Source organism: Papio anubis, chromosome 1, assembly GCF_008728515.1.
Source record: "Papio anubis isolate 15944 chromosome 1, Panubis1.0, whole genome shotgun sequence".
NCBI classification, from domain to species: Eukaryota; Metazoa; Chordata; class Mammalia; order Primates; family Cercopithecidae; genus Papio; species Papio anubis.
The window spans coordinates 95462509-95490287 of record NC_044976.1 but is presented as its reverse complement, the minus strand read 5'-3'; the positions used below and the strand labels follow the sequence as shown (position 1 = coordinate 95490287).

The 27779-nt window shown below is 33.7% G+C and overlaps 1 protein-coding gene across 11 annotated transcripts in view; it reads right to left on the bottom strand.

Annotated features, from left to right (window-relative positions):
• Window positions 1–247: 247 nt before the first annotated feature.
• PTBP2 (polypyrimidine tract binding protein 2) overlaps window positions 248–27779 on the bottom strand; it is a 92532-nt gene continuing 65000 nt past the window's right edge. For 2 of the 11 annotated variants that reach the window (XM_017944982.3, XM_009213501.4), the window contains 6 exons: window positions 11020–11174; window positions 9502–9535; window positions 8992–9084; window positions 2202–2418; window positions 2021–2098; window positions 248–1850 (listed from right to left, as the gene is read on the bottom strand). In XM_017944982.3, coding sequence (XP_017800471.1) covers window positions 1718–1850; window positions 2021–2098; window positions 2202–2418; window positions 8992–9084; window positions 9502–9535; window positions 11020–11174 — 710 coding nt within the window. In that variant the 3' untranslated portion in view covers window positions 248–1717. The remainder of the gene's footprint in view (window positions 1851–2020; window positions 2099–2201; window positions 2419–8991; window positions 9085–9501; window positions 9536–11019; window positions 11175–27779) is intronic. The other 9 variants (XM_017944979.2, XM_017944993.2, XM_009213487.3 and 6 more) reach the window with 9 other exon arrangements.

Below are 27779 nucleotides of genomic sequence, written 5' to 3'. Positions count from 1 at the left end.
TATAACAGGGTGGGAAATGTTTAATATGTGTCCTCCTGAAAAGCAGTTACTATCTTTTAAATTAAAAAAAAACAGCTGGTATATTTTCACAGCATCTAGATTTATTTATGGTATAAAGCCATAGAATTGTATTATTATTACTCCTTTCCCACCCTGGCAGAGAATAAACATGAATTCAGAAGCACAGTGGAGTGAAAACAAAGAGGAGGAGAGAGAAAAGGCAGCAGAGAAAGACAGAAAAGGTGAATATAGAGCTACAGAAGTGTTTATTGAGCATGCTACAGAGGTAAGCAGAGTACACACAAAATGAAATTAAACCACCATCAAACCTCCCAACTTTGTTAGAAAATTAATTTTTAATTGTGCCGCTTTCAAACTATACTGAATTTTACATTTCTAAAGATGTAAAAACTCAACTAATAGAAAATATACATGACCATTCTGTCTACATAGATAACAGAATCTATGAATCTTGAAACTAAGTACATCAATTTCAAAAAGTATTGGTCATTTAAACAGAATCAACAATTCAGATTGACAAGAACTGTTCAAATTAATTTGACCTGTAGATTCTGAGCCATGTTTTTATTAAAGTCAGATCTATTCCTAAATACAAAATATTTTGAAGATTTATTAAAACTGAATATTACAATGCAAGGTAAATTAAGACTAAAGGCACATAAACTTTGGTCCCACCTGGTTGTCAGTTTTAGAAAACTGCCACAAAATTAATCTTCCTGCATATTTTCGCAGTACACTTTCTTTATCTTTGAAAAATACATGCACCAGTTCCTGAACTAGCTAGACCAGTCTGCACATGCTCAGAAATCCACAACCATATTCCAAATCTTAATTACAAACTAAGGATGGCAATATATATTTAAATGCACGTAAGTCATGTCAACTTCAAAAACATCTACGAAAAATATTCAGCCACAAACAAGACATTACTTAGTGCTGACATTTATATGATACGTCCCACAAGAGTGTGTACAAAAAGGTTAAGATTCCACAATGCTTTCCACATAGGGCTCAAACTTACAGAAATCACTTTGTTGTCTTAAGAAATTAATACTCTGCATCTTGTTAATTTTAACTAATGCCTACATTCATAACTGAATCTAGACCAGAATTGTGAGATACAAAAGGCCAATGTTGTTTTTAAAGCAATAAAGCCTAAGGTAGTAAAAACTAAAAATGCTGCTTTATTCTTTCAATATCATGTATCTTATTTGATTAAATACAAAAAAAGGTGAAAGCCAGTAATTCAAAATAAGTTCCAAGCAGGAGAAACAAAAACTTAACCTTTTTACACACCCCTGCCTAAACATATTTTAATTCCCATATAACAGTGTGCCCTAAACAACCAATTCCTTTTTTCTAGTAAATGCACAATAGCAACACTAGTTTTCCTTTTTAAGGCACGTATGTCAACTAAGTTGAAAGGAAGAAAAAAAAAAAAGCAAAATTAAACTGAAATTTTAAACAGACAAAAATGGCTTCCCTATAGAACAGATGAAATATAGCAGTTAACAATTCTGCCTTTACATATGCCATTTCATTTTATAACCAAGGAATGATAACAGCATGGAAAAAAAAAAAAACCCCAAAAAAACAAAAGCAAAAAAAATCAAACTCTGGTCCCCACTTTTCTGAACAGTCAATAGGTGATGACACTGAACAATGTGATTCACCCCCAATCTTCATCTTCCCCTTTTTAAATTGTTGACTTGGAAAAAGACACTCTCAGATGATGATTTTCTCCAAGGTTATAATTATGAAGATCAATCAAGGCCTGAATAGCTTCTTCCACTGTTGCCATCTGAAGAAGAGCCATTTTGTGATCTCTTCTGAAACAAAATTATAAAATCAGATACTTCATACAAATAAGAAATGGCTTATTAAATACTTGAATTTTGGCCATTCCAGAATCAAAAATTTCTATAAACAACAAGAATAAAAACTACTTAAAGAAAACTTTTCTCAGGTCACTAATTTAAAGATAAGGAAGCTTGCTTACTGAAAAAACTTAAATGCTTTCACAGTGCCCCCAGTGTTAGCGAACAGTGTTCGTAGATCCTCTTCTGCTACTGATGGACTAGGAAAATTGAATGGGAAGAAAAAGTGAAGATTAATAATAAATTTCACATTTTATCAAAATAGAATGTATCTCCTTAATACACTCTAGCTTATATACTTACGGGATATTAGATAGGTGAAGAGTGGCAGAAGGAGGAAAAATGTTTTGAAAATTTTTGGATCCAGGTTTCTTAAAACGATGCAATGGGGAATTCCCAAAATCTTTTGTTAGCCCTTGATCATCAAGTCCCTCTCGAGGTAGTTGTACAGTCTGATGTTTCGACAGAGTAACACGAATAATTTTTCCATACATTTTCTGTCCATTAAGATGATTCATGGCTATAAAAAGAAAGCATGTCTATTAACAAACAATATCAAAGCTCAAAACAAAAATAATTCTTTTAAAGTAACAGCTTAAAAATTTGAATTTTTTTATGATTTTAAAATAAATCACCAATTTACCATAGCCATTGGTGACAAGAGTTAAGTACATTTTCATTTGTACTAGACATGGCATTCTGGCAAAAAAGCCAGCTACTTTCATAGAATGAAAATCCAGATTATGAATATCTATCTTCCTCAACAATCCTGCTGAGAAATCATATAGTGAGCTACACAAGAAACTTAATAATCATCCCTAGCTCTTTTTCTCCCTTCTGTTACACATCCTAATTGCTAAATACTGTGATAGCCTTCCTCCTAATTATCTCTCAAATTCATGTTCTATTTCTCTACTTTTCACTGCCATTATTTTTTATCTGGATACCTCAGTCTCATCGTTTGTCTTCCTGTTGGATTTTTTTTTTTTCCAATCCATTTTCTATACAGCAGCTTGATGACCTTCGTAAATTACAAATCTGATCATGTCAACACATGCTTAAAACTCTTAAGGACAAAGTTGAAACTCATTCTTTAATATGGCTTATACCTTTCCCAGTCTGTACAGGTTGAGTATCCTTAATGCAGAAATCTGAAATCTGAAATGTTCCAAAATCCAAAACTGAATGCCAACAAGTTGCTCAAGGGAAATGATCACTGGAGCATTTCAGATTTGGGAAGCTCAATTGGTATAATGCAAATATTCCAAAATTCAAACCTTTGCCTCTACCCCAGAACATAGTGCAGTGTGTGAACAAAGAACATTACATGACTATTTCTTGACATAGCTGCTGGATCATTTTTAAACTAAATGAACTGGTCTGATGCTAGAAACAGTTACATGTTTTATTCACCAGTCAAAATAACTAAAAAAGACCATTTCTAGTATGTCATGCCCTTTGGTTAAACTGAAGGTCTAAATGACTATAATCAACTAGATGAAAACATTAAAATATAACAGTAGATGCCAGGCGTGTTGGCTCACGCCTGTAATCCCAGCACTTTGGGAGGCTCAGGTGGGCGGATCACGAGGTCTAGGAGCTCAAGACCAGCCTGGCCAATATGGTGACACCCCGTCTCTACTAAAAATACAAAAATTAGCCAGGCATGGTGGCTCGTGCCTGTAGTCCCAGCTACTCAGGAGGCTAAGGCAGAAGAATCACTTGAATTCAGGAGGTGGAGGTTACAGTGAGCTGAGATGGTGCCACTGCACTCCAGCCTGGGTGACAGAGCAAGACTCCGTCTCAAAACAAAAACAAATAAAAAACAGCAGAGAGATAAAGACAATGTGGAAGATCAGGAAACTGAGAACATCCACTTTCAAAGAGTTTCTAATATAAACAGTATACTACAGTATACATTTTGACACAGAAGATACAAAGAACTGGTTAAATCCACGAATCTCATCATACTCACATGTATAAATAAACCAATTAAACATAAAACAGACCTGAAAAGGATAATGCTGTCAAAATATGAGGTACCATTCAGAAAAGTAAATTATTTTACCTATAACTTGCTTAAATTTTTCTTATTGTGATAACCACCAGCCACTGAACTTACTTCTCTAATTTGTTTAAAAAAAAAGGGGGGGGGGGGCCACTCTTCCTGATTGTCACTCCAGTGTTATATATTTTAAGTTTTCTCAGATTTTCCGCCAAGGCTAACAGAAAAAAAACAAAACAAAACAATCTTCTCACAAGCCTGAATGTTCTCACTTGTTTCTCGCACTGCATTTCACATACTTAATTTCATATACTTGCAAATTTACACTTATACCTGTAAAACCAATTATCTACAGTGACAGTACATAAAATCCTTTTACAATAAAACCCACTGATTTATAAAATTTTAAAGTTCTGTAACTGTTTTAAGTGAATAAACTTTTGTTTAGATAAAGTGCTACTACCTCAGACAAAATGTGTTATTAAGTATGGGTTTGAGAAATAAAGTGATATAAATAAGTAGACTTAAGGTTGTCAGAAAAAAAGCTGTCTAAATAAAAAGACAGCACAAACAGCTGAGCTTTGAGATAATGGAGGGACGGAATAAGAAAATAAAAAGTCCCAGGCATAGTAACTGTATACAGAACAGATGAGTGATAGAGGAATGGGATTAGAATAAAGCAAAATAACCAAACAGCTACCTCAGAAGGTAGCCAGGTAATGAGAGTTCTAGCCAGCTGATTGCTGACAATAGGATCTGAAGTGATCTAAAGGGGAAGGGGGAGGATAATTAGAGTACCAAAGTTTTTAAGTAAAAAAGAAAACAAAAGCTTTGTCAAAAACTGAAAGTACACAATGAGTAAACAGAGCAGAAGGAAACTATCTGAATTACTAATTTTAAATAAATAAAATTTTAAACAATGTAAATCTTACACTTTGAAGTCTCCTGTTCCAAGAAATATGGCATAAATGGACAAGGCAATAATAAAGAAGGAAAAAGTCAGTGTTTCACAATTGAAATGGCATTTTTGGTTGAATGTAATTTTTTTACCTTTCCTTTAATCCATCTATGAAGAAGATATTAATGAATAATAAAAAATTTAAAAGACCTCAAGAAATTTACAGATATAGGTGGCATTTATATGATGTGGAAGCTGGAGCTTTTTCAATGGTTCTCCCCTTTATAATTAAAAAAAATATTTTTTTTGTGTTACCACTCTCATGTTTTAATCAATCTTTAGATGTTTGTCCATTTCTTTAGTCTTTTCAAAGAACCCAACTTGTGGCATGTTTTTTTCTCTCAACTGTCTTTTATACCACTGATTTCTAGTCTTATCTTTAATATCTCCTTTCCTGGGGGTAACACTGTTATTCTTAAAGTTAAAACTTCCCTTCAAGACATCTCTTTCACTGTACCACATATATCTAATTTATATGTATATAGTACTTTATCGCTTAATTTTAAGTATTTTTATATTCCCATTAAAATAACTTCCATCTGGGCAACATAGTGAGAATTCATCTCTACAAAAAATAATAATAATAAAAAATTAGCCGGGCAAGTGATGCATGCTTGTAGTCCTAGCTACTTGGGAGGCTTAAGTGCAAGGATTGCTTGAGCCTGGGAGGTCGAGGCTGCAGTGAGCCACAATACCACTGCACTCCAGCCTGGGGGACAGAGCAAGACCTGTCTCAAAAAACAAAACAATACAAAACAAAAAAACAAACTTTTGACTCATGCAATACTGAGACTTATTTTTACATCTCTGGACACAGATTTTAAATGCATTTTTTTGTTATTAATTCTAACTTAATTGTGCAATAGTCAGAGAATGAGGTCTGTATGATACTCTTTGAAATTAGATGAAACTTGCTTTATGGTTTAGTATGTGGCTGATTTTTCAAAAATGTTCCATATGTGTTTAAAAACTGTACTGGATGTGTAACTTTTAGACACATAATTCTGTTAAGGTAATTGTATCATTTGTATCTTTGTTGATTTTGTCTTTTTTGGGTCAGTCTGACATGTAATTCAGAAAGGTGAACTGAAATCCACCACTATAATAGATTTGCTCAAGTCGACCTGTAGTTCTATCCACTTACTATGTATTTTGAAGCTATTTCATCACTAGGCACACATATACACAAACTGTTATATCTTCCCAGTGAACTAAATCCTTTATCAATTCTCGGTCTTAATAAAGGTATTTAAGTTTTGTTTTGCTTACTATCTGCCCAGTATATTAGTATCTCTTCACATCCTTTTCCTTTCAATCTTTCCATCCTTCTGCTTTACATGTCTCTTGTAAAAAGTATACAGGTAGCTTTTTAAATACTAAGTTTGACAATCTTTTTAGTTGACAAATTTATTCCTTTACATTTTTCACTATTACTGATGCATCAGAATTTGATTCTACCATAATTTTTAATTTTTCCCTATTTTTCTCCATATAAATTTGCTGTCTCCCTCTCCTTCCCTTGTTTTGTTTTGGAGGGTAAGATCTCTCTTTTATGAAAACAGCAATGCCCCCAAAGTGTGGCAATTACTCATTACTCATAACAGTGGAAGTGAAAACCAATACACACAAAAACTGTTCAAATATCATAACAGCAGAATGATTTCCACTCACTTTATAGAATATTTTGATATAATTTTGTAAAGTAAAGGCTTATGATAAATAAGAACTAAGTTTACTTTTGAGATGGTAGCTATATATTAAAAGCAGGCATTTAAAAAAATAGTTCTTGAAAACATGAACTAGAGAAACTAAATTATTTTACTATGAATAAACTACTAGTTGGCATTTTGTTAGAATTTATTTTAATCTTGGAGATCAATATACTACTTTCAAAGATGAGAATTTACAAATTATACAGTAATACTCTAAGAAATATTACCCAATAATACTCTAAGAAAAATTCTAAGAGTATTAATATTTGAAAACACCTTAATGTTTACAAACTTTAAAACTCTGGTCTGAAACAATTTAACATGGCCTGTAAGATTTACAGTTCCATTCACATTTAAACATTTCTGAGTATCTCTCTTAATTTTCCTTGCCACTTAGTTTTCCCATGTTACCTCTTAAGCATAAAGACATCTGCCTATAATACAAAGCAATGAATACTCACAAATAGAGTCCCCTTGAAAACCAAAAAGAATAAGAATAGAGTTCAGAAACAAAAAAATGTTTTGGCCTCACTGATTTGTTCTCAATAGTACACCACAGAGTTTTGTGTGGGTGTGGGGGTGTGTGTGTGTGGGTGTGTTTTAAAGGAAGTGATGGTGTCAGTACGTATTTTTATGGTCACATAGTTCACGAAAGCAAAAATCTACCTAGCAGCAATGAGAAATGAATTATTTATCACTACATATAGTCCAAAAATTATAAGCCTTCCTAGCAAGTCAAAACTTTAATGACAATAAATGATTTACAAATTTAAGTACTATTAACTCAACTGTGTCCTCCCAAAATTTGTATGTTGAAGTCCTAACCCCCAATGTAACTGTACTTAAAAACAGGGCCTTTAAGGAAGTAATTCAGGTAAATGTGGTCATTAAGAGTAGAGCCCTGATTCAACAGGACTAGTATCCTTATAAGGGGAAGAGACTCTTAACGCGCCTGCACAGTGGAAAGGCCACATGAGGACACATGGGGAAGATGGTTGGCTGCAAGTCAAGAGAGACCTCACCAGAAACAATCCGCTAGCAGTTTCATCTGGGACTTCTAGACCCCAAAGTTTTATTTCTGAAAACTTTGAGGAAATAAATTTTCATTGTTTCATCTACTCAGTCCGTGGTATTTTGGTTATGGCAGCCCAAGCAGACTACAAGTATGGCAAAAAATTAAAGTATTACTTAGAACAGTCTTTACATAAAACAAAAACTATCTAGAAGATCTGAGGTAACTCTACCACAGGTAATTATCAACCATAAAGACTCTGCATCCTTTATTTAAATGACACACAATGCCACCCATACCTCAAACAATTAGGGGAAAAAATGACATATTTGAGAACACTCTGATTATGAAGTACTGCCAAGTGCTACTTACAACATGTATGAAAGCAACAGCAATTACTATTCCAACCAGAGTACAGAAGTGCACACAGAGGAAAATATATACTAAGGATCATGACATAATCAGCACTTTCATACCTCTATAAGACACATACCACCATTTTAAAAATGGAGAGCCAGATGGATAGTTTTATACCTCATCTGAGTTGCTAAGAGTATTGCCAAGAAACACTAAAATTCAAACCTATTATGTGTTTGAAATTCAAAATTTTCTACGTGATGCCAAAGGCCAAAATTGGTCTAGCGTAACAAGTTGTTCATCTGAGTCTCACAGGGATATAAAAGCAAAAATACACTCGTCCTAACATCAAAAATGGCAAATTTACAAATTAACAATGTGAATACAATCAGTCTGAGGCACCATTATCCCTGAATCTCAACGAACAGAGCTGTAAGAACATCCTGGCATTTACAGTCAATCACTGGTGTGAATGTGCAGGTGTGTTCTAGATTTATGTATTCGACTATGTATGAAGTCAAATGACATAAGTTTAATTAAAATAATCAATTACTTATTTAAGTAATGATATAAAGTGTAACTTGACTAAACTACCTTTTAAGATTCCCAAAGTGATTAACAACAGTGTTTTTAGCACAAGCTTTTCATTTTGTAAACCTGGTATCGCAAGACTTTACAAGAATTAAAATAACACGGCATTAAGAAGGATTCTATGGGTATATGAACAGTTAGCTTCTATTAACAAGGAGTAGCTAGAACAAAAATCACTATGAATCTTCAAAATAATTCTCATGTGAAACTATTATTACAATTTTGAAGCTAAAATCTTTTCCTATTATGAGTGCATCTGAAAAACAGTAGGAGAATAGCAGAAAAATACAAATATGTTCACCACATACAACTATTCACATTAAAATGACATTTTGAGCCCTGGCCATTAAAATAAATAATTTCTTACTGATGTAAAGGAGTTTATTTTTATTCACAGATTCACATTGCATTTGAAAGCAGAAGTGAAGACGTACAGATGAAACATAGTTTAATCTTACCAAGTTGTGACTGGTTTCCATCAGCCATCTGTATTAGAGCGCTGTCTTTCTTATTGTACAAAATCTTCACACGCTGCACATCTCCATAAACACCTTTTTTGGAGCCACAGAGAGGTAATCCAAAAATGGAATTAATTTTATGTGAAAGTCACCTAAAGATTATCTTTCTGACATATCAATGAAACATTCAGACATCAACATGATCACTCATTCAATCTCATCATTCTCACAAATGAATAAAGAAGATCAAGATTTTGAACAGTGAATTTTGAAAAGAATAATTTTTGATAAACCCTCAAAGCTATGTGAATGATATTAAATTAAAGACCATGCAAAATAAATTAGCATGCATTAAAACAAATTTTGTGTCTATGGAGAGTTTTAAATAGCAAAGAAAAATAGCAAAAGATTTACTATTCAACTTTAAGCCAAAGTGCTAGCTACAAATAAGAATTAAGGTGAAACAAAAATCAAATCAATAATAAAAGTATAGTGCTAACAATAACATACCGAAGAGGGTAAACAGACTTTGGGGCGTAACCATCTTTAGAAGGAGAGAAGAGCAAGCAGCGTAAGACAAGAAGAGAGAAGAGTCGAGGAAGAGCGGAGATGAACAGATCATCCATAACGAAGGGTGGTTCCCGCAGAATGGTGAGGTGGTCATGGATCATGGTTCAAGGCGGTTAATTGGGGCAAGTTGGTCCGAGGAACATTTGTTCAAGCACAGAAGCATGAACATAGGGAATGGAGACAGGGAATGAAGACAAGGACAAGGAAAATAAAGGATAAGACAGGGAAGGGAATGGGCATTTGGGAAAAGACAAGGAAAGGGAAGGTGAACACACAGGGAAAAGGATGAAATGGGGAAGGGAAACAGCAATGCAGAAGAAAAAAATAAGGAATTGGGGAACAAAAACAAAATAAAATATAGGTCAGTACATAGGAAATGCAGGAATTTGGTCAGAAAATGGTTGGTTTATGTACTGTACAAGAAAAACTGAGTAAAATGTAGTCATCCAAGACAAATATGGGTAAAGTACATCTATATCAAAGAGTAAATTACAGCATTTCATCTCAACATAGGGAAGGAAAGCATGCATAGGAATTTTTAACTTTGAACTTTAACTGCATAAGCATGGCTGGTTATGAAATGCAGGCAAAAGTCTTAAAACAAAAACAAAGGCACTCTGATTCAAACATTTTAGCATGCAGAACTGTGAATGATAATAGTATTAAATGGATAAAATAAGCTAATGTTCATATTAACAGAGGCCAATTAAAAATGAAACAAATTCAAATTAGACATCATAAACTGATACACTGAGCTTCCCACATTTCATACCAGCTTTCATAGCATTCAAAATAAAATATACCAGACATAAAATGTACAACTAAAGAAAATAACTTAGCAATAAATTTTATTTAACTGGGCGAGGTGGGTGGGGTGGGTCGGGGGTCAGGAAGGAAGGGGTGGGGGAATAAAGTTAAAAAATATTTTTAGAAGACAATGACTAATAACTGCAAAGAAAAAATTACTAAGAAAGACTGGAAGAGTGCCTCGTCAAGATCTTTGGAAGAACCTTCAAAGAAAAATGTATTAGAGTAGTTCACATAAAATAAGATTTAAAAAAAATGCAATGACATATAAGCATGAAATGAACAAGCAAATAATTAGAAAAGGCAAAGAGCAAAATTGTTTTACAGTTAAATTTGCAAATTAGATCACATTTGCCTTTGAGAACAACAAAATGATAAGCCAAACTACAGTACTTCACCATATTTTTCTTAGGAAAAATAGGTTAGGTTAAAAAATATACAAATATAGATATAAAGAGACATGACTGTTTAAGGAAATAAAGTATTACCTAAACAATACATAGATTTTATTCAGAAGTAGAAACATACAGAAAATACTTTGACTAATGAATGTACATAAAAAGAAAGGCAAGTGCAAAATGAAATAAACATGAAAAACTTTCACGAATGAAATGGAGTTAAAGAATAAACATTAGAGATTATTTTACTAACCTCTTCATTTAAATTGCTAACCAACAGGACTGTATTGCCACCAGCTGAGACTCCAGGCATACCCACTCGGCCAGCAGCAGCTGCAGCAGCTGCTGCAGCAGCATTTGGAATAGCCAAAGGACTCAGAGCTCCTGGAACAGCTGCAACAGGAAGCCCTAATTTTAAAATAAAGCATATTTTACGAAACACACACAAGTCGTTTACAAAAACCAATTTAAGCACGATGGCTGCATGGCTTACGGCTGACCATTCCAAATGGTTCCTGAAAGTTAATTTTTATAGTGTTTAGAAAAATTGTTTGCTGATGTGTAGTAGAGAAAAATAATCGATTTCAACAAAACCATTAATTGAACTAAAGTACATACCTGTATTATGTTAAAATATGAAATATATAATACTCTATTTCCTCTGGAAAAGCAAACAAAGCATGAAGAATATAATTCCAAGTCACAGGCTTGGAAAATTCACTTCCATGATTTACAGTAATAAGCCAAATGTTAAAAAGTATCACTTTCGACATACATAATGGTAATTCACTATTTTCTGCAAGTGCTATCTTCTTCATAAACTCACACTTGAAATCAGACAAATAATTACAGCTTAAGAAACAAAGATAGTAGTCTTTCAGCTCCTAGAGACAAATCACTCTGAACATCATTATTTAATTCATGCAAATAAAGAAAATCTTAGCAAAATGTGCTTGCCTTCTTAATTATACACTCAAGTAATTATAATACAGGTTTCTTCAAAACAACACTCTTCCAGTTCAAAGAACAAGAAACCATCACTATAACACAGATTTTGTTTCAGTATTTTCCTATCCTTTCCCAATCTATGTTATCATTTCCTTATTTTATTGTTCTAGTTTCCAGTCTTACTGCTGTCCTACTACCTTTAAGTCACCATCTCTTCAGTCATTTATTCTAGACAGAATTCCCTTTTGTGTTAGCACCCTTCATCTACTTTTCAATTACCAATCAGCTTGGAATACGTTCATCCCTTAAATTCTTACACACTAGCTTATTTCTCATAAATATTGGTTCACTAAACAAACGAATTGTATGTTCTTTTTTACCTTCCCAACATAGAGGAACAAACACCCAAACTAAATGAATCTGATTTCATAACATACCTGGGTAGAACGGGCCTTTACCACTCTTGTTCCATAAGTTCACATTTTATTTCTTCTTTCTTTCCAGCTTTCTGGTGCATTTCATAAGAATCTGCTGTTACCTTTGGTTTTAGAGATCTTACTCTTTTAAAAGTCAAGTTTTTGATCTTTTTACTTTATAGACACTACTGTGACCTTTCATTGGCAGTCTGAAGTGCTCTTTAATATTCACAATCCTTAACCTAAATTTTTGATTTACGAAACTTTCCCCTCCATCTCTTTTTAATTCAGCCTTTATCTCTTCTGAGAACTCTGTCAGTGGCATATGTTTCTCATTTAATACTCTTGCTCTTGATGAGTTTCTTTTCACAGCTTTTTGTCTATACCCTTTTTTGCTGGCTCTCCTTTTTTCTTACTTTGCTACCTTTTTTATGGCTTTACATTTTGTTTTGGAAGAATTTCCAACATATACAAAAGTAAAGAGACTATAATAATGCACTTCTATGTAGCCATCACTCAGCTTTAACAATGATCAACTCATGGCCAATCTTGTTTCATACGCTTTTATTCTTAAAGTAAATCTCAGAAATTAGAATCTAATTTTAAAATAAAAAATTCTCATGTTTAATACTTACTAATGCATAATAGTCTTCAGTGTGTCTTTGAATACACCAATGTGGATCTTTTCAATCAAATATTCTACTATATTACTAACTTCTCCATGTTAAATACTATACCTCTCACTATCCACCCCGTAAGTTGTTCTCATTTAACATTCAACAGATATGTTCATTTGTTGTCAAGCATACATTCCTAATTCCCAGGCATGCATTCCTACACACAATTTTTTTTTTTTCTTGCAGTCTTGAGAAGTGACCTCCCCACACTGTAATACTATTCATCAGTATTTTCAGATAGCTCTGACTGAATGCACAGAATATTTGACTAAAGTTGACAACACAATTATTTATTAGTAGCAGAAACTCCAGATGTAGTCATTATATTGTTGCATCATTCTCCTATTTTCCTGCCTTTAGTTAGCTACCTTTTAGGAAAAATGGTAACTTTAAAATTCTATTAAATTCCATAGTCTTTATGAGATCCGACCGATAGCAAACAAACACAAAACCACCAACTTCAATGTGGCATGCAGAAGTTGTTCAGTACCAAGCCTCAAATTCCCTTTTTAACAATACAAAGCCTGTTTTTTTTAAAAGTCCATCAAGGATATTTGGACTAGATCTTTACCACAATAAAAAAATTAAATCATTTTAATTTCTGGTTTCACTTTTAATCCTAACAGGAAGAAGCAATTCTAAGGGCCCACTAAACCAAAAAATCTTCACTGTGGAATTAAAATTAGTTACCAAAAAAATCTGCTCATCACTAGCATTTTCTCTGTACATCTCTTGACTTTTGTAACCATCTACTGTTTATTAAAATACTCTGTATCTCCTACTTATTTAACTACAATTGTCTTAAACTTTATATCCCAAAGTGAAAACGTTCTCAAATTTTTGGTCTCAGGCCCCCTTTATAGTCTTAAAAATTATAGAGGATCACAAGGAGTTTTTGTTAATTTAGGTTCTATTAATGGTTATCATTTCAGAAATTAAAACCAAGAATTTTTTTTTTTTTTTTTTTTCTTTTTGTGAGACGGAGTCTTGCTCTTGTCCCCCAGGCTGGAGTGTAATGGCAAGATTTTGGCTCACTGCAATCTCCACCTTCTGGCTTCAAGCAATTCTCCTGCCTCAGCCTCTCGAGGAGCTGAGACTACAGGCACCCACCACCACGCCCGGCTAATTTTTGTATTTTTAGAAGAGATGGGGTTTCACCATTTTGGCCAGGCTGGTCTCGAACTCCTGACCTCAGGTGATCTGCCCGCCTCAGCCTCCCAAAGTACTGGGATTACAGAACTGAGCCAATGTGCCCGGACAAAACCACTAACTTTTTAAAGCACACAAATACACATACTATTAGCCTTCAGAGTGATGCCACTGTACGCTATTAAGAGAAAAAGTAAAAAAAGGCAAACTATATTTTAGTATTACCATGAAAAGTAATACTAAACTTTGTAGGCCCCCTATAAGGATCTCAGGAACTCTCACAAATCTCTGGACATTTGTAAAACGCTACCAAATATTCACATGCTTTGTATATATGGAGTGCTCAAAAATTACTAAGGAACTTAAAAGATAACATTTACTCACTTCAAATAAAAGAAAATGCTGTAATATATGACATATATTTTTTAAAAGAATGCTGAGTTAATTGACACTCCCAAACTTTACAGCTCTCAGTCATCTCCTACTCATTTTTCCCTCTTGAAATCTCAGGAAAAATTACAAATTCATAAAGTATATTTAAAAAATTATCAATCTATTTAAATTCAGTATTGATCTAAACATACTGGCCTAAGGTTAACACTTTATTTTTATGAAAAATCGCTTCATATCTGAGATACAACCCTACCGTGCCACTATACATTTAAATAATCTAATGAAAATTACTTACCAAAAACATTTAAAGATGGTGAAAACCAGTCAAAAAGAATTTTAAATATTTAAGACATAATTGTTTTCAAAATACATTTTTTTCCTTGAAATCTGGGTTTTCCAGCAGAGGTAACTTGGTGGTATGATATTGTTTAGAACATCAAGCCTTATCATGGAAAAACACTAATTGAGAATTAAAATAATTAGTTAATAATTAAAATAAATTTATAATGGTAATTGAGAATTAAAAGTCTAGGCTAAAGCTTCCCCACCCTTTATTTTTTGAGACAAGGTTCACTCTGTCACCCAAGCTAGAGTACAGTGGCATGATCATGGCTCACTGCAGTCTCTATCTTCTGGGCTCAGGCAATCCTCCCACCTCAGCCTCCTAAGTAGCTGGGACTACAGGCACATGCCACCAGGCCTGGCTAATTTTTTTTATTTTTAGTAGAGACTGAGATCTCACTATGTTGCTCAGGCTGGTCTCAAACTGCTGGCCTCAAGCAATCCTCCCACCTTGACCTCTCAAAGTGCTGGGATTACAGGGGTGAGCCACAACACCCGGCCTAAAGCCCTTTTTAGTGTGACAGATCTGAAACATTACAAAAAAAAAAAAAAAAAAAGCCAGAGAATGCTATATTTTACTAACTAATCTTGCACTTTAGTAAAAATAAGACTACCAATCTTCTAGTCAGAAAAATTTGGGCTCAAAATAGATGAATTTACCTCTTTCTAACTAAGGAGGTAATAAAAATCTTACCAAAAAGGGGAATGCAAGGTGTGAGGTCCCCACTGTCTGAATGCTAATTCAGTCTCCTCACTTGTCGATTTACTTCCACCATTCTGGGGCACCTTGTCAGGTGATCTATTATGTCCAATGATCCTTCCTTTTACACAGTTCATAGTATGGTGTAAGAATGCTTTAATAGGTAAGAGGAGCCACCACCTGTCCTTAATCCCACTAGTATGTATTTCTCTTTCATTATTTCCTCCCCTCGGCTGATAACTTAGAAAAACGACTTAGGCTACCTTTACACAGTTCTAAATCACTGGAGTAGTCTAAGATTTTCCTGGACTTTTAAAGCCTCTGAAGATTCTCCAATTTCCCTCAATATACTTTTGTCTGAAAAATTACTTTGTCAATCAGGTATTTTAGGTTTAATCTCAATGCTGTCTGCTGTAATAAAAATATACAAACCTACAAAATATTTCATGATGCACTATTTATATCATAATACATTCTAGAAAATAATTCTGTTCTCAACTCCCAGCTAAATGAGAGGACAATAAACTCACCATGGGCCCTTTGAGAAAGTTATAGAAAGCATATTAAACATATTGTATACACTGGCTCTAACAGATTACTTTTAGCTACAGAAATTATAATTTTAACTTTAATGATTTGCATCTTTAGCTAAGGCAGCAGATATGCAGGAAAAAACTGTTTTCACATATTGATAAGGAGGGATAAAAATACTCGATCTACTCTGAGGATTGTTATAAAGATAAAATAATGTAAAAGAGCTTCCTAAACAATCATGTGCTGAAGAAAAGAAAGTGCTGCAGGAATCTTCTTCATGTGAAATGGCCCTCATCAGATGGGTCACCCAGACACTGTGAGTGACTCAGCAATCTCTTAAAATTCTCATGTTAGTTCTGACACTATAATTACTAACCTTTCCTCCACAGAAGCTGATGGATGCCCAGCCATGTATATGACAAGAGACCCTAAGTCCAGACAGAAGTGATACAAATTATGTATCTGTTCTCTTCCTTTCAGATATTACACTGAAACACACAGGTATCCCTAACCTTGCTCATTTCAACTGAAGAATTAAACTGGTTTTGTTAATTAAATCATTTAGAAATTGTATCTATAATTTTTAGCTATTTTAAAAGGTTTAGATTTACAAACAAATTTAAGACATTACAACGTTCTTATATAACCTGGAAACCCCAGATCCCCCATTATTAGCACCATACATTAGTATGGTATTGCAATTTATTAGTTGTTGCAATTAATCAACCAATATTGATAAATTAACAAAAGTCCATTCTTTGTCAGATTTCTTCAATTTGCATCTAATGTCCCCTTTTTTTTGTTCCAGTATCTCCTATTACATCTAATCATCTTGTTTCCTTAGGTTCCCCTTACTTGTGAGAGTTTATGATTCTGAAAAATGTCAAATTTATCCCTCCATCTTCCATTCTAAAAGTTCCATCCAAAGTAATTTATGATTTTTTTTGGTCTTACTTCTTTTCCTTGTTCACAACATCTGGTAGTAATTAGTCTTGTGTACTACTGAACAGAAGAGCATTCGTGGTAGGACTCTAAAGCCCCTTCTGTTTTTTTTTTTTTTTTTGAGATGGAGTTTCACTCTGTCGCCCAGGCTGGAGTGCAATGGCATGATCTCAGCTTACTGCAACCTCCACCTCCTGGGTTCAAGCGATTCTCCTGACTCAGCTTCCCGAGGAGCTAAGATTACAGGCGCCCACCAACACACCTGGCTAATTTTTGTATTTTTAGTAGAGACGGTTGTTTCACCATGTTGGCCAGGCTGGTTTTAAACTCCTCACCTCAAGTGATATGCCCGCCTCAGCCTCCCAAAGTGCTGGGATTACAGGCAAGAACCATCGCGCCTGGCAGCACCTTCTAATTTTTCTTTTTTTTTTTTTTTTTGAGACGGAGTCTCGCTCTATCGCCCAGGCTGGAGCGCTGTGGCACAATCTCGGCTCACTATAAGCTTCACCTCCCAGGTTCATGCCATTCTCTGGACTCAGCCTCCCGAGTAGCTGGGACTACAGGCACCTGCAACCATGACTGGCTAATTCTAATTCTTAAAGTATAGTCAGCCCTCTGTATCTCTGGGTTCCGATTCAACCAACCTTGGATAAAAATATTTGGGGGGAAAACGATGGTGTACTGCACATGTATAGAAAGTTGTTCTTGTCCTTATTCCCCAAACAATATAGTATAACAACCATTTACATAGCATTTATATTGTACTGGGTAATACAAGTAATCTAAAGATGATTTAAAGTACATATAAGAGGTTGTGTATAGGTCATATGCAAACACTATACCATTTTATACAAGGAACTTGAGCATCAGTGGATTTTAGTATCTGGGGGTGTGTGGGGGCGGGGGTAGGCGGTGGGGAGTGGGACTGTGTGTGTCCTAGAACCAATCTTCCATGTATACCAAGGGGTCTGGAAGGCACATTTTACATTTTATTTCCTGATTTGAAAATAAAAATTTTACTTTTCATAAGCATGACACCTGCTATTCTTTCTTGAAACAATTCAATCCTCTTTCTCTTCCACCAACCTTCCTTTCGTTCTTATTTTGCCTTATGGGATCCATTCTCTTCTACCATTAACAGCTACACTTTTATTCTACGTGTTCCTCAGATTAACTTTTTAATTAAAAACTTATTTTTCTTCTAATGAAACTTCCACAATCCCCTCAAAAAGTCATTTTTGGTCTCCCTCAACTTTTCTCCAAAGGAAAGAATAAGGATGCATCATGCATCACTCCAGCTCACCGCCCAATGTTACTTTCAAACTGCTGTTCTACCACCATCAATAAGTTTGGTTTCCAATGTCAATGCCACCTAATCATACCACACTCTTTCCCATCAAAATAGCCATTGGATTACTGGAACATCTCCTCCCATTACATAAAGACTTCAGCACCTGGCTTTATTTCCTTCTTCTCCATTCCCTGCATCAACCTATGACTTTTCCAAGACTCTCATCTCATGATTTCTTAAAAACATCTACTTTCATGGTTTTTACTACATCCATCCGTATTAGCAACTTCTTTTGCTACATCTTGATTTTTCTTTCCTCTGTCTCTTTTTGTAATGGTCATTCAACACTTATATCTCCTTTCCTAACTTCTTTCTTTTCTTGATCCTCCTATTCCCACACAACCACTAAACCCACTTTTGACCTTTATGGTGACCCCCTTTCTATTCTCCCTTGACTTGACTTTACCATAGAGCCTAAGCTTGGACCAACACTCTGCTCATTTGCTACTATTTCTTTAATGTTACACAATTCCAGACTTAGATAAATCCAGTCTTATAGTCTGTCTATGCTTTCATCTGGGCTTGACAAATACTAGAGTGAAAACACACAAACCCCACAAATGCTAATTCTAGAAATATTTTGTAATCCACTTTTAGCTGAATTTCTAGTCCATTCTTGAGAGTTTCCCCAAATCCAACAGAGTCTTAAGTCTACTTTCCTACTTTCGACTTGTTAAGCAAGTGTCTTATAATATTCAGATCAGAATTCAATCAAATTTTTCAACCAACTTCAAAATCCTCACTTCTTTCATCTGTTCTTCTTTCTCCCTTGCTTCATAAAGACATATAATGGTGACAGGAAAGAATAATGACTGTAAAACTGATGATTTCAGTTCTGCTTCCAGCTCTGCATCTACTTTTTTTTTTTTTTTTGGTGGAGATAGGGTCTTGCGAGGTTGCCCAGAATGGTCTCAAAATCTTGGCCTCAAGCAATTCTCCTGCCTCAGCCTTCCAAAGTGCTGGGATTGCAGGTGCGAGTTACTACGCCCAGCCAATGCACCTACATTTCTGTGTGAACTTGATAAAAAATCTCTTCTGGTTCTAACAATGGTCTTTAAAAATATATCTCTATATTTAAATCCCAACATGTACACTATACTCCTGATCTAATCCTTACAATCAATTCTAGGACTTAAACTAGCCTTAGAAACAAATACTAGTTAATAGGTAGCGAGCATTTATTATATGCCAGGCACTGTAAAAAGTTCTTTGCACATTAACACATTTAATCCTCACAACAGCCTTAAATGGAAGGTATTATTATCATTATGTTCAAACGTGGAAATGAGAGGACTCCAAGCCCATGTTTTAAATGATTATACATACTGCCTCACTGCAAACATTCCCCCCATTGGTTCCTGCTTTACTCCTGAACTACCACCCCATTTCTTCTTCTTTTCTATGGCACACTTCTTCAAAGAGTACAGTTACTTTCTCATCACATTTATATCCTTAATCCATTGTAATTTGATTTATACACTCTTGTGAATAATCTTATGTAACTACACTGTACTGAAAATCACTACTAATTTTAATCCTATTTATTTGATTGCTAGACTTCTTGTTTATCTTATCTATAACATAAATATGCACTGCTTAAAGTTTAATTACAATGCTTTAATCCTCTTGCTTTCTTATACCTGGGAAATCTTAAATCAAAATTTTAAACATCACATCTCTGGCCTCTGAATACACAACTCCACAGAACTCTTGCCCAAGTCTTAGGCTGAATTTCCTACTGTCTGGTGGACTCCTCCACATTTTTCTCATAAGCTATCATATCAATAAGAGCCAAGTCCTATTACTTTTACATATAATTTTCCCCAGATTTCTTACTTTGCATTCTCATTTTACGTTTCTAGCTTAGATGTATAATTACATCTTAATTAAACTAAGAGTCTCCTACCTGTTTTTCCTAATCTCTATTTTCACTTTTCCAACATACTCTGGAGCCGCAGTTGGTTTCTTAAAACTAAATTGCTCATTTTTACCCAACTGCCTAAAAATAGTTGATGAATCCTTCATAGCAATGGTTCTTAACTCATCCCCCACTTTGATAACCTGAAAAAAGCCAAACATCTAAAACTTGGTACATAATATCATCAAATAGTCGCAGATACTCAGACACTCATCTTCCAGTCAAAAAGGAGTTTAAGAATTCCCATATAAAATTCATACTCCCTGGATAACATCGGTTTTAAGATCTTGTCCCATAATACTTTCTGGCATCATTACCTTTCATATTTTTTCAATTATCCTATTCGTCACACATAACTGAATGTTTATCACTCCTAAAACATGACATATACTCTATCACATTTAATCATGCTATCTTTTTGGCCCATAAAACCCTCCCAATTTCTCCTTTTGTTGATGGATCACTCATTTATGTGCTGATAACCACACTAACTCCACTATGTATTTCAGTTTGCCTCCAATTAGATCTAACTCATATGTTTGCTGTCTCTGATGAGAAGCTTCACGAAAACAGAAACTCTGTTATTCTTCTGAGTCCCTGAAGTGTGTAGCACAGTGTTAAAATGACTGCTGAATAATACAATGAATGAATAAACCAGGATGACACTGAAGTGAGCCAACATCCTTCTAGGGCTATGAAATGTTCATGGCAATTAATTGAGGATAGCCGTTTAGAGCTGCTAGTGAAAATCTTCTGCATAATTTACCTCCCTGGAAAGAATCATCTTTTATACTTTGGTCAAAAACATATATAGTTTTTCTTCTACTAAATGCAGAAGCAAAAGAAGTATTTTGTTTTAGCCATACAATATATATTTGTCAACTCTTAAAAACACAATTTCTTTAATAAAATCTGCAATCTGATTTGATTTAAACTTATCTTTATGCAGAAGATTTTAATTATGCAAAGTTGGAGTTGATTACCACAGAACTTAGGCTGTTTGGCCTTAAAAATATTAACTCTAAGATGAATACAAGAGAAGTCTTCAAGTATCAACAGATTGTCATAGAAAAGGGGAAGGTAACGGAAAGTAAGTATTAACAAATGAAGTAAATTTCTTAAAACTACAGATGAGGACAATATAAAGGGTAAACATAATGGATCCATTTAAGCAAGACTATGTGAAAAGTTTTTAATGGATGATCACATAGTCTTAACTATCTGCCCTGGATAATTAAACCTTTAAAAAACATTTTATAGTCCTATTGTAATAAGCGTATTTCACTGAAAATGCTAGTCAGTATGTAAACATGAAATGATGTAGTAACATTTTTTTCTCATCTGTAACCCGTAATACCTTCCAAGTACGCAAACTACCATCAAACATATTTCCTTTACTCAGATGATAAAAATCATTCCAGATATAAAACACATTCATTCAAATATTACTTATAATGGAATTAAGAGCTGAATAAGCTCTCTAAAAGACACAGCTTCAAATTAATTTGTGACCCAAAAGTAAAAATTTTATCCAGTGTTAAAAAATTTTAAATAAACTCTATCTACTTTAGCTCTTCCAATGTTTCCTCCAAAAGACAGTTTAAGACTTAAAAATTAACATTTTAAAAATTCAGCTACAGCAAAGTAGAGGACAGTTCAATAATCCAAAGAAGTCAACATCATTTAAAATTGTACATACAAAGAAGCACACTCCAACGATTTTTTACTTCTTAGATACTAAAACACATGAAATGAGCAAGTCAAAGTTATGGGACAGTTAGGACAGGTAGTGACCTCTGACCAAGTATTTCTGATTTATGTTGAAAATAAAATATTAATTTTTAATTAATATATATTTTTTATTTTGGTGTTATGGCATTCAGCAATGTGCTTTAAAATCTATGTATTTTTAATATTTCTGAGAAAGACTAGCATGTTTATGTACATGTGATTACTTTGGTCTTTCTTGAGGGATAGCTTTCAAATATGTCCTGCAGTAGATAAGTTTTTTGGTTTAATTTTACAGCTACTATTTGCTATAATTAGTCTTAATAAAATATTATAGAAAAAGATTTTGAAAAAATTAGATTGACATAAATTTTAATGTGTTGCCAAAAAGATAAAAATGTAAGTTCAGTTTATTATTTGCATGTTACATATCTACCCTTGTTTTGTACCCAATTTTGAATGAATGTATGAACAATACTCACTTTTCATTTTTTAATCAATAAGATAATCAGGCTAAATACTGAATGGACTTGGTAACAAAAAATATCTTACTATGTAAAAAAAAAAAAAAAAAAAAGAAAGCTAAAATGATGGGACTTACATTTTTACTACATGTATATTATTATTCTTGATAACTATTCTACAGGGGAGAAGATGACAGGCTAAAATGTCAAGCTAATCTAATTTTATTCCACTATTTATTAGTTAGGAGTACGGACCTTGGAACTAGATTTCCTGGCATTGAGTGCCAGGGCTTGGTCACTCAAAAGTTAAGGGAATCTGAGCAAACTGTTCTTTCTGTCCTACTTTCCAAATCTGTAAAATGGGATCCATAATGGTAACTACATTTAGAGATGATGTATTACTTGTGAAGGGCTAAGAACAGTTGAGTGCCTGAAACAGGACAGAAAAATGGTTAGCTAATATTAGTATTCATATTCAGCAAACTTTTGGCTCCTAGGATTGAGACATTTCATTCTAAGCTACAGTATTTTAAATGTTTGTGTCACAAAATGATGACATAAAAAACTCTAAGCAGGCCAGGTGCGGTTGCTCACGCCTGTAATCCCAGTACTTTGGGAGGCCAAGGCGGGAGGATCACGAGGTCAGGGATCAAGACCATCCTGGCTAACACGGTGAAACCCCGTCTCTACTAAAAAAAATACAAAGAAATGAGCCGGGCATGGTGGCAGGCACCTGTAGTCCCAGCTACTCGGGAGGCTGAGGCAGGAGAATGGCGTGAACTCAGGAGGCAGAGGTTGCAGTGAGCCGAGATCGCGCCACTGCACTCCAGCCTGGGCGACAGAGCGAGACGACTCCGTCTCAAAAAAAAAACAAAAAACAAAAAACAAAAAACAAACTCCAAGGAATAGAGGTGGAATCTAAGGAACTAGTATTAACTTAATAATTTTCGAGCTATTCCTAGGGTGGCAACTATTGCAAAGGGATCTATCTAAGCATTTTGATAGCGGAGCCAAACTTTATACAGAGATTCAATGGTGGCAGAAAACACAGCAAATCCCTTCTACCAATACCAATGATCCAAAAAGCCTAGTTCTTAGAAACCAGTATATATGCATCTTCAAAACCCCTTTTCACTGGGGTTTCGTTTTAGAAAAGTCTACTTAACAGCCTACATCACAATAATTAACTAAAAGTAGCCTTACTAAACCACGAAAATACCATGCCATATTCTTATTCTTTCTAAGCTCTGGTTCAAGAAACCCAAAACCTTAGAAGCAGCATTCATCTCTGTAGGAAACCCTGAACAGCCTAAATTTATTAAATCATATCTGAAAGACTATAATGAATCTTGTTTAAAAACACACACACACACACACACACACAAAAGTAAAGAACACAAGCATCACCTACATATATTGTAAGAAAATATATGAGTATTACTCTATTACCTCACTACTGCAATACTAATTAATATGTAATCTGTCTAGTTTTGTAGTTTTTCCCTTCATCACTGTAGATGAAATGCAATAATGTATTTAAGAAAGCCACATTTCACAAAAGACTTTTTTAAATTGTACATATCATCCTATTCAAAAAGAATAGAACAGGCAGACTACACGAAAGTATACATACAACAACAAAAAACACCTAAGAGATCTAAATCCTCTCAATGAATAAACAGCTCACATGCACACCTGGATGGGTTTTTTCACAATTATGTATACAAGAAAAGTGATTTATAATCTATTGGTATTTACTGAGAAAATATTAATGTATCCTGGTCTTCCATTTATGGGCATGAATTCCTTCTGAGAGAAAGATTTCTAAATTTTAATTAATTTTGCTTAGTCCTTTATCCACCCCACCCCCTTCCTTTTTTGGGCCATTGTTCAAGGCCAAATTAAATAATTACATACATCGGGGCTAAGGTCACCATTTCAAACCACTCTGGGCTACCAGAACCTGCAAACAACTGACAGTTTCAAAAGTTTAAAGCAGACAGTGGGAAGAATCTATAACGTACCTGTTCATAAGCTGGTTTAAGTACTTACCTGAAAACAAAAGCTGGGCAAAAACTGAAAATTAGCAAATAAATGCAAGAATTTAACTAATTGTCCTGCACAAATTGAATTACAAGGTTGATAATTCTAGTTGATGAAGGAAAATTCTACTTTATAAAGATTTTCAGCTAATTAATGTAGAGAAGGAATATGTGAATTAGGGGAGAAAAAGCAATATTTGCAACCCACTAGTGAAATTAATTAAGGTAGCAACCATTAGTGTATACTAAAATCATTAGCAGAAAAAAATGTAACGGAAGGATCAGAAGGTCAACACCCAAATCCACAAAAGTCTTAAAGCATCATTAAAATCACTAAAAGTGGGGCAACCAGATATTAGATGTCTCCTACTGAGACACAATAGGAAGCACAAGAAGCACTTAAAAAAAGAAAAAAAAGAAAAAAAAACAGGCTCTAAATCTTATCAAGCCTTTGGAACTAACTTTAAGTTTATATAAGAAACGCAGCAGATAGAGGAAACAAGTTAACATGACACTCTAAGGAAACAGCAAGGCTAGTCTAATCTGTGAAACTTTCTAAAAGGATAACCATGTCACTTCATAAGTAAACGGATGTGAGATTGGGAGTAGAGAAAGGGAGAGGACTATTACAGACTGAAATAGACTAATGAGATAAAACAACCAAATGCTATGTGCGGCCCTCCATAGGACCTTGTTCTGAACAAATCAAACTTTAAAAGCATTTTCAAGATAATTGGGGAAATTTTAATGTAAGCTGGGTATTTGATGACATTAAGAAATCATTGTCAATTTTGATTAAGTGTAATAATCATATTATGGTTTGGTAAGAAAATGTAATTATTTTAGAGATACTATGGTAATATTTGAGAAGACATGTCATAATGTCAAGGATCTGCTTTAGAATACAAAAGAACAACTGAATAGATAAAACTAAGTGTCAGCGCTATTGAACCAAGATGACAGGTGTATGGGATTCGTTATATTAGCATACAGCTTAAATCTCTAATAATAAATTAATAAATATTACCAAATGAATAACCCATACAAATGTAACAAAGAAAATCAAAATAAGTTTTCCAGTTAATTTTATGTATCACAAATAGATAGAAAATAAAAAATTCAGTTTAACAGCTAATTAAAATTATGCCAGCAGAACTGTACCAAAATAGATTTAAATGACATTAATTAAGTCACAAGTTATTTTCTGTGTCAGTAATTCTCAACTCTTGCTACACAGTAAAACCATCTTGAGATCCTAAAAACATAGGAATGTCTGTGACCCACTCCAACTATTCTCAGTCTGGGGTAGAATTTGGTGACTTCAATGTGCAGCAAAATTTTGAGAAACAATGTTCTATAAGACCTACATGTTTATCTTTATGAATAAATGTTGTATCTGTTCACAATGATAACTATTTTAACGTCAATGATTTCCTACAAAAGATCTGCTTTGCCTTTCTTTTAAAAACTTTATGATGAGAATGCCTGTTCCTCAATTTGAAATACAAGGAAAGCTCTAAAATAAATATTCTTTGTACACACTCTTTCTCCTAATTTTTAGAATGCAGACAACATGATCATGAAAAATTACTTCCAGCAACTTTTCTAAGTGATCTACCCCTTAATAAATTAACTACACCTCTTAACATGAGAAAACGATTATAATGATATCTCAATTTATAATCTGAAGGATTTTTGATCACCGTGTTCTTTGAAACAGAATATGTGAATGACTAATAGTCTGCCACGTTTGTGATTATGTATTTAGATGTCAGATTTTTAAACTCATTACAAAGTACTCAGTCTCCTTTCTTTGAACAAATTACATTTTCTGAGACACTATGATACCTAGCATTGAAGGAAACAGAAAAGCCAGATATAAATGTTAGTCTTAAAAAAGTACTGTGTAAAATAAATAAATTCAAATTTATAGTACTGATTCTAAAGTAATTAAATTCAGTCAAGTAGCTAGATCTAATATAAAAATCATACAAGGTAAAGGAAGCCCAACACAAATATTTAGCAAAAGAGTATCACCTTATATTTGTGTTCTTACAAAATTTTTGAAACAAATTCAATTACTTCATTTTGAACAAGTACTGTTTCAGGAAGACTGAGCAGGAAGTTAATTCCAGCAATACTAGTTTGTTGAAGTCATCTGATTAAATAATTAGAGGAAAAGATTTAGTTACTATTCTAAAAGGCATGTCCTCACTTACGCGATATTGGGTATCACTGTAAACAATGTTTAAAAAGCAAAAATAAAGGTGGAAACTGAGATCAAATATTCACCAAATGTATGAAGAAGAAAATAGTGTCTTCATGTCGTACAAATGAATACTTTGGGATTGAGATCAATTATTTAAAAAGGTAAGATTATTTAAACATACTTTTCCAAAAATTGACCTGTCTAACATATGTGAATAAAGCTGAAGGCTTGGCTCATCCAAAATACGCATATTAATATCCTTACTACCCATTTTATAAAAATTATTGTACATCCTAACAGAAAGAATGAAGGTAAGCAATTTAGAGAATTGTGACTGTCAAATAAACATTTAAAGACTGCAAACTAAATCTTAACAGAAATTAAAATAATAGACATTTTCCTATCAAATTAATCTTGTGAAATTAAAAAATAATATGCTGGTAGGGGAAAAAGTAGGACACCCAGCCTCATATATAATTAATGTTAGTTTAAGTTAATATCACCTTTAGATGAAGAAATTTGCAAATAATGTAAATAGGCTTTAACATTTTCTTTGACCCAATAATTCTAATTCTAGGAATCTAGTCTAAGAAAATAATTTGAGAGGCAAAAAAGTACAAGGGTATTTTAATAAAAAATATGGAACAGCCTACATGTCCACTTTCAAAGGTACAACATATCCACTAACATGCTATGCAGGTATTAAAACTATATTTTAAAACAAATTCTAAGTAAAATATCAATTACAATAAAAGATAATGCAAATCTGCAAATACAGAGCAATTTTAATTTTGTACAGAAACATGTATTTACATTAAAAATATAAAAATAAATGGTTATCTCTTGTGAATTATCAAAACTTGGGTCCATTATCTGATTTTTAAAACCTTTAACTCACCTATTTTCAACCTGTTTTTGAGTATACTTAAAAAGCTCAGTTATAACAAGATGCAGAAACATTAAAACAGATAAATGAAGTCACTTAGGAAAGGCTAAACATTTTTTCCTTTTTCTTATGAGGCAGAGATGAAGAAACAAAAATGCATTATACTAAAAAATTCAACACAGAAGTGGAAAAAGACACTAGACAATTTTTTGGTGAAGGGAAAAAGACACTAGACAATTTTTTGGTGAAGGGAGGAACTTAATTTACATGCTTTTAATGTAAAAACGTAAAACACTTAAAAAATGAACAAAAGC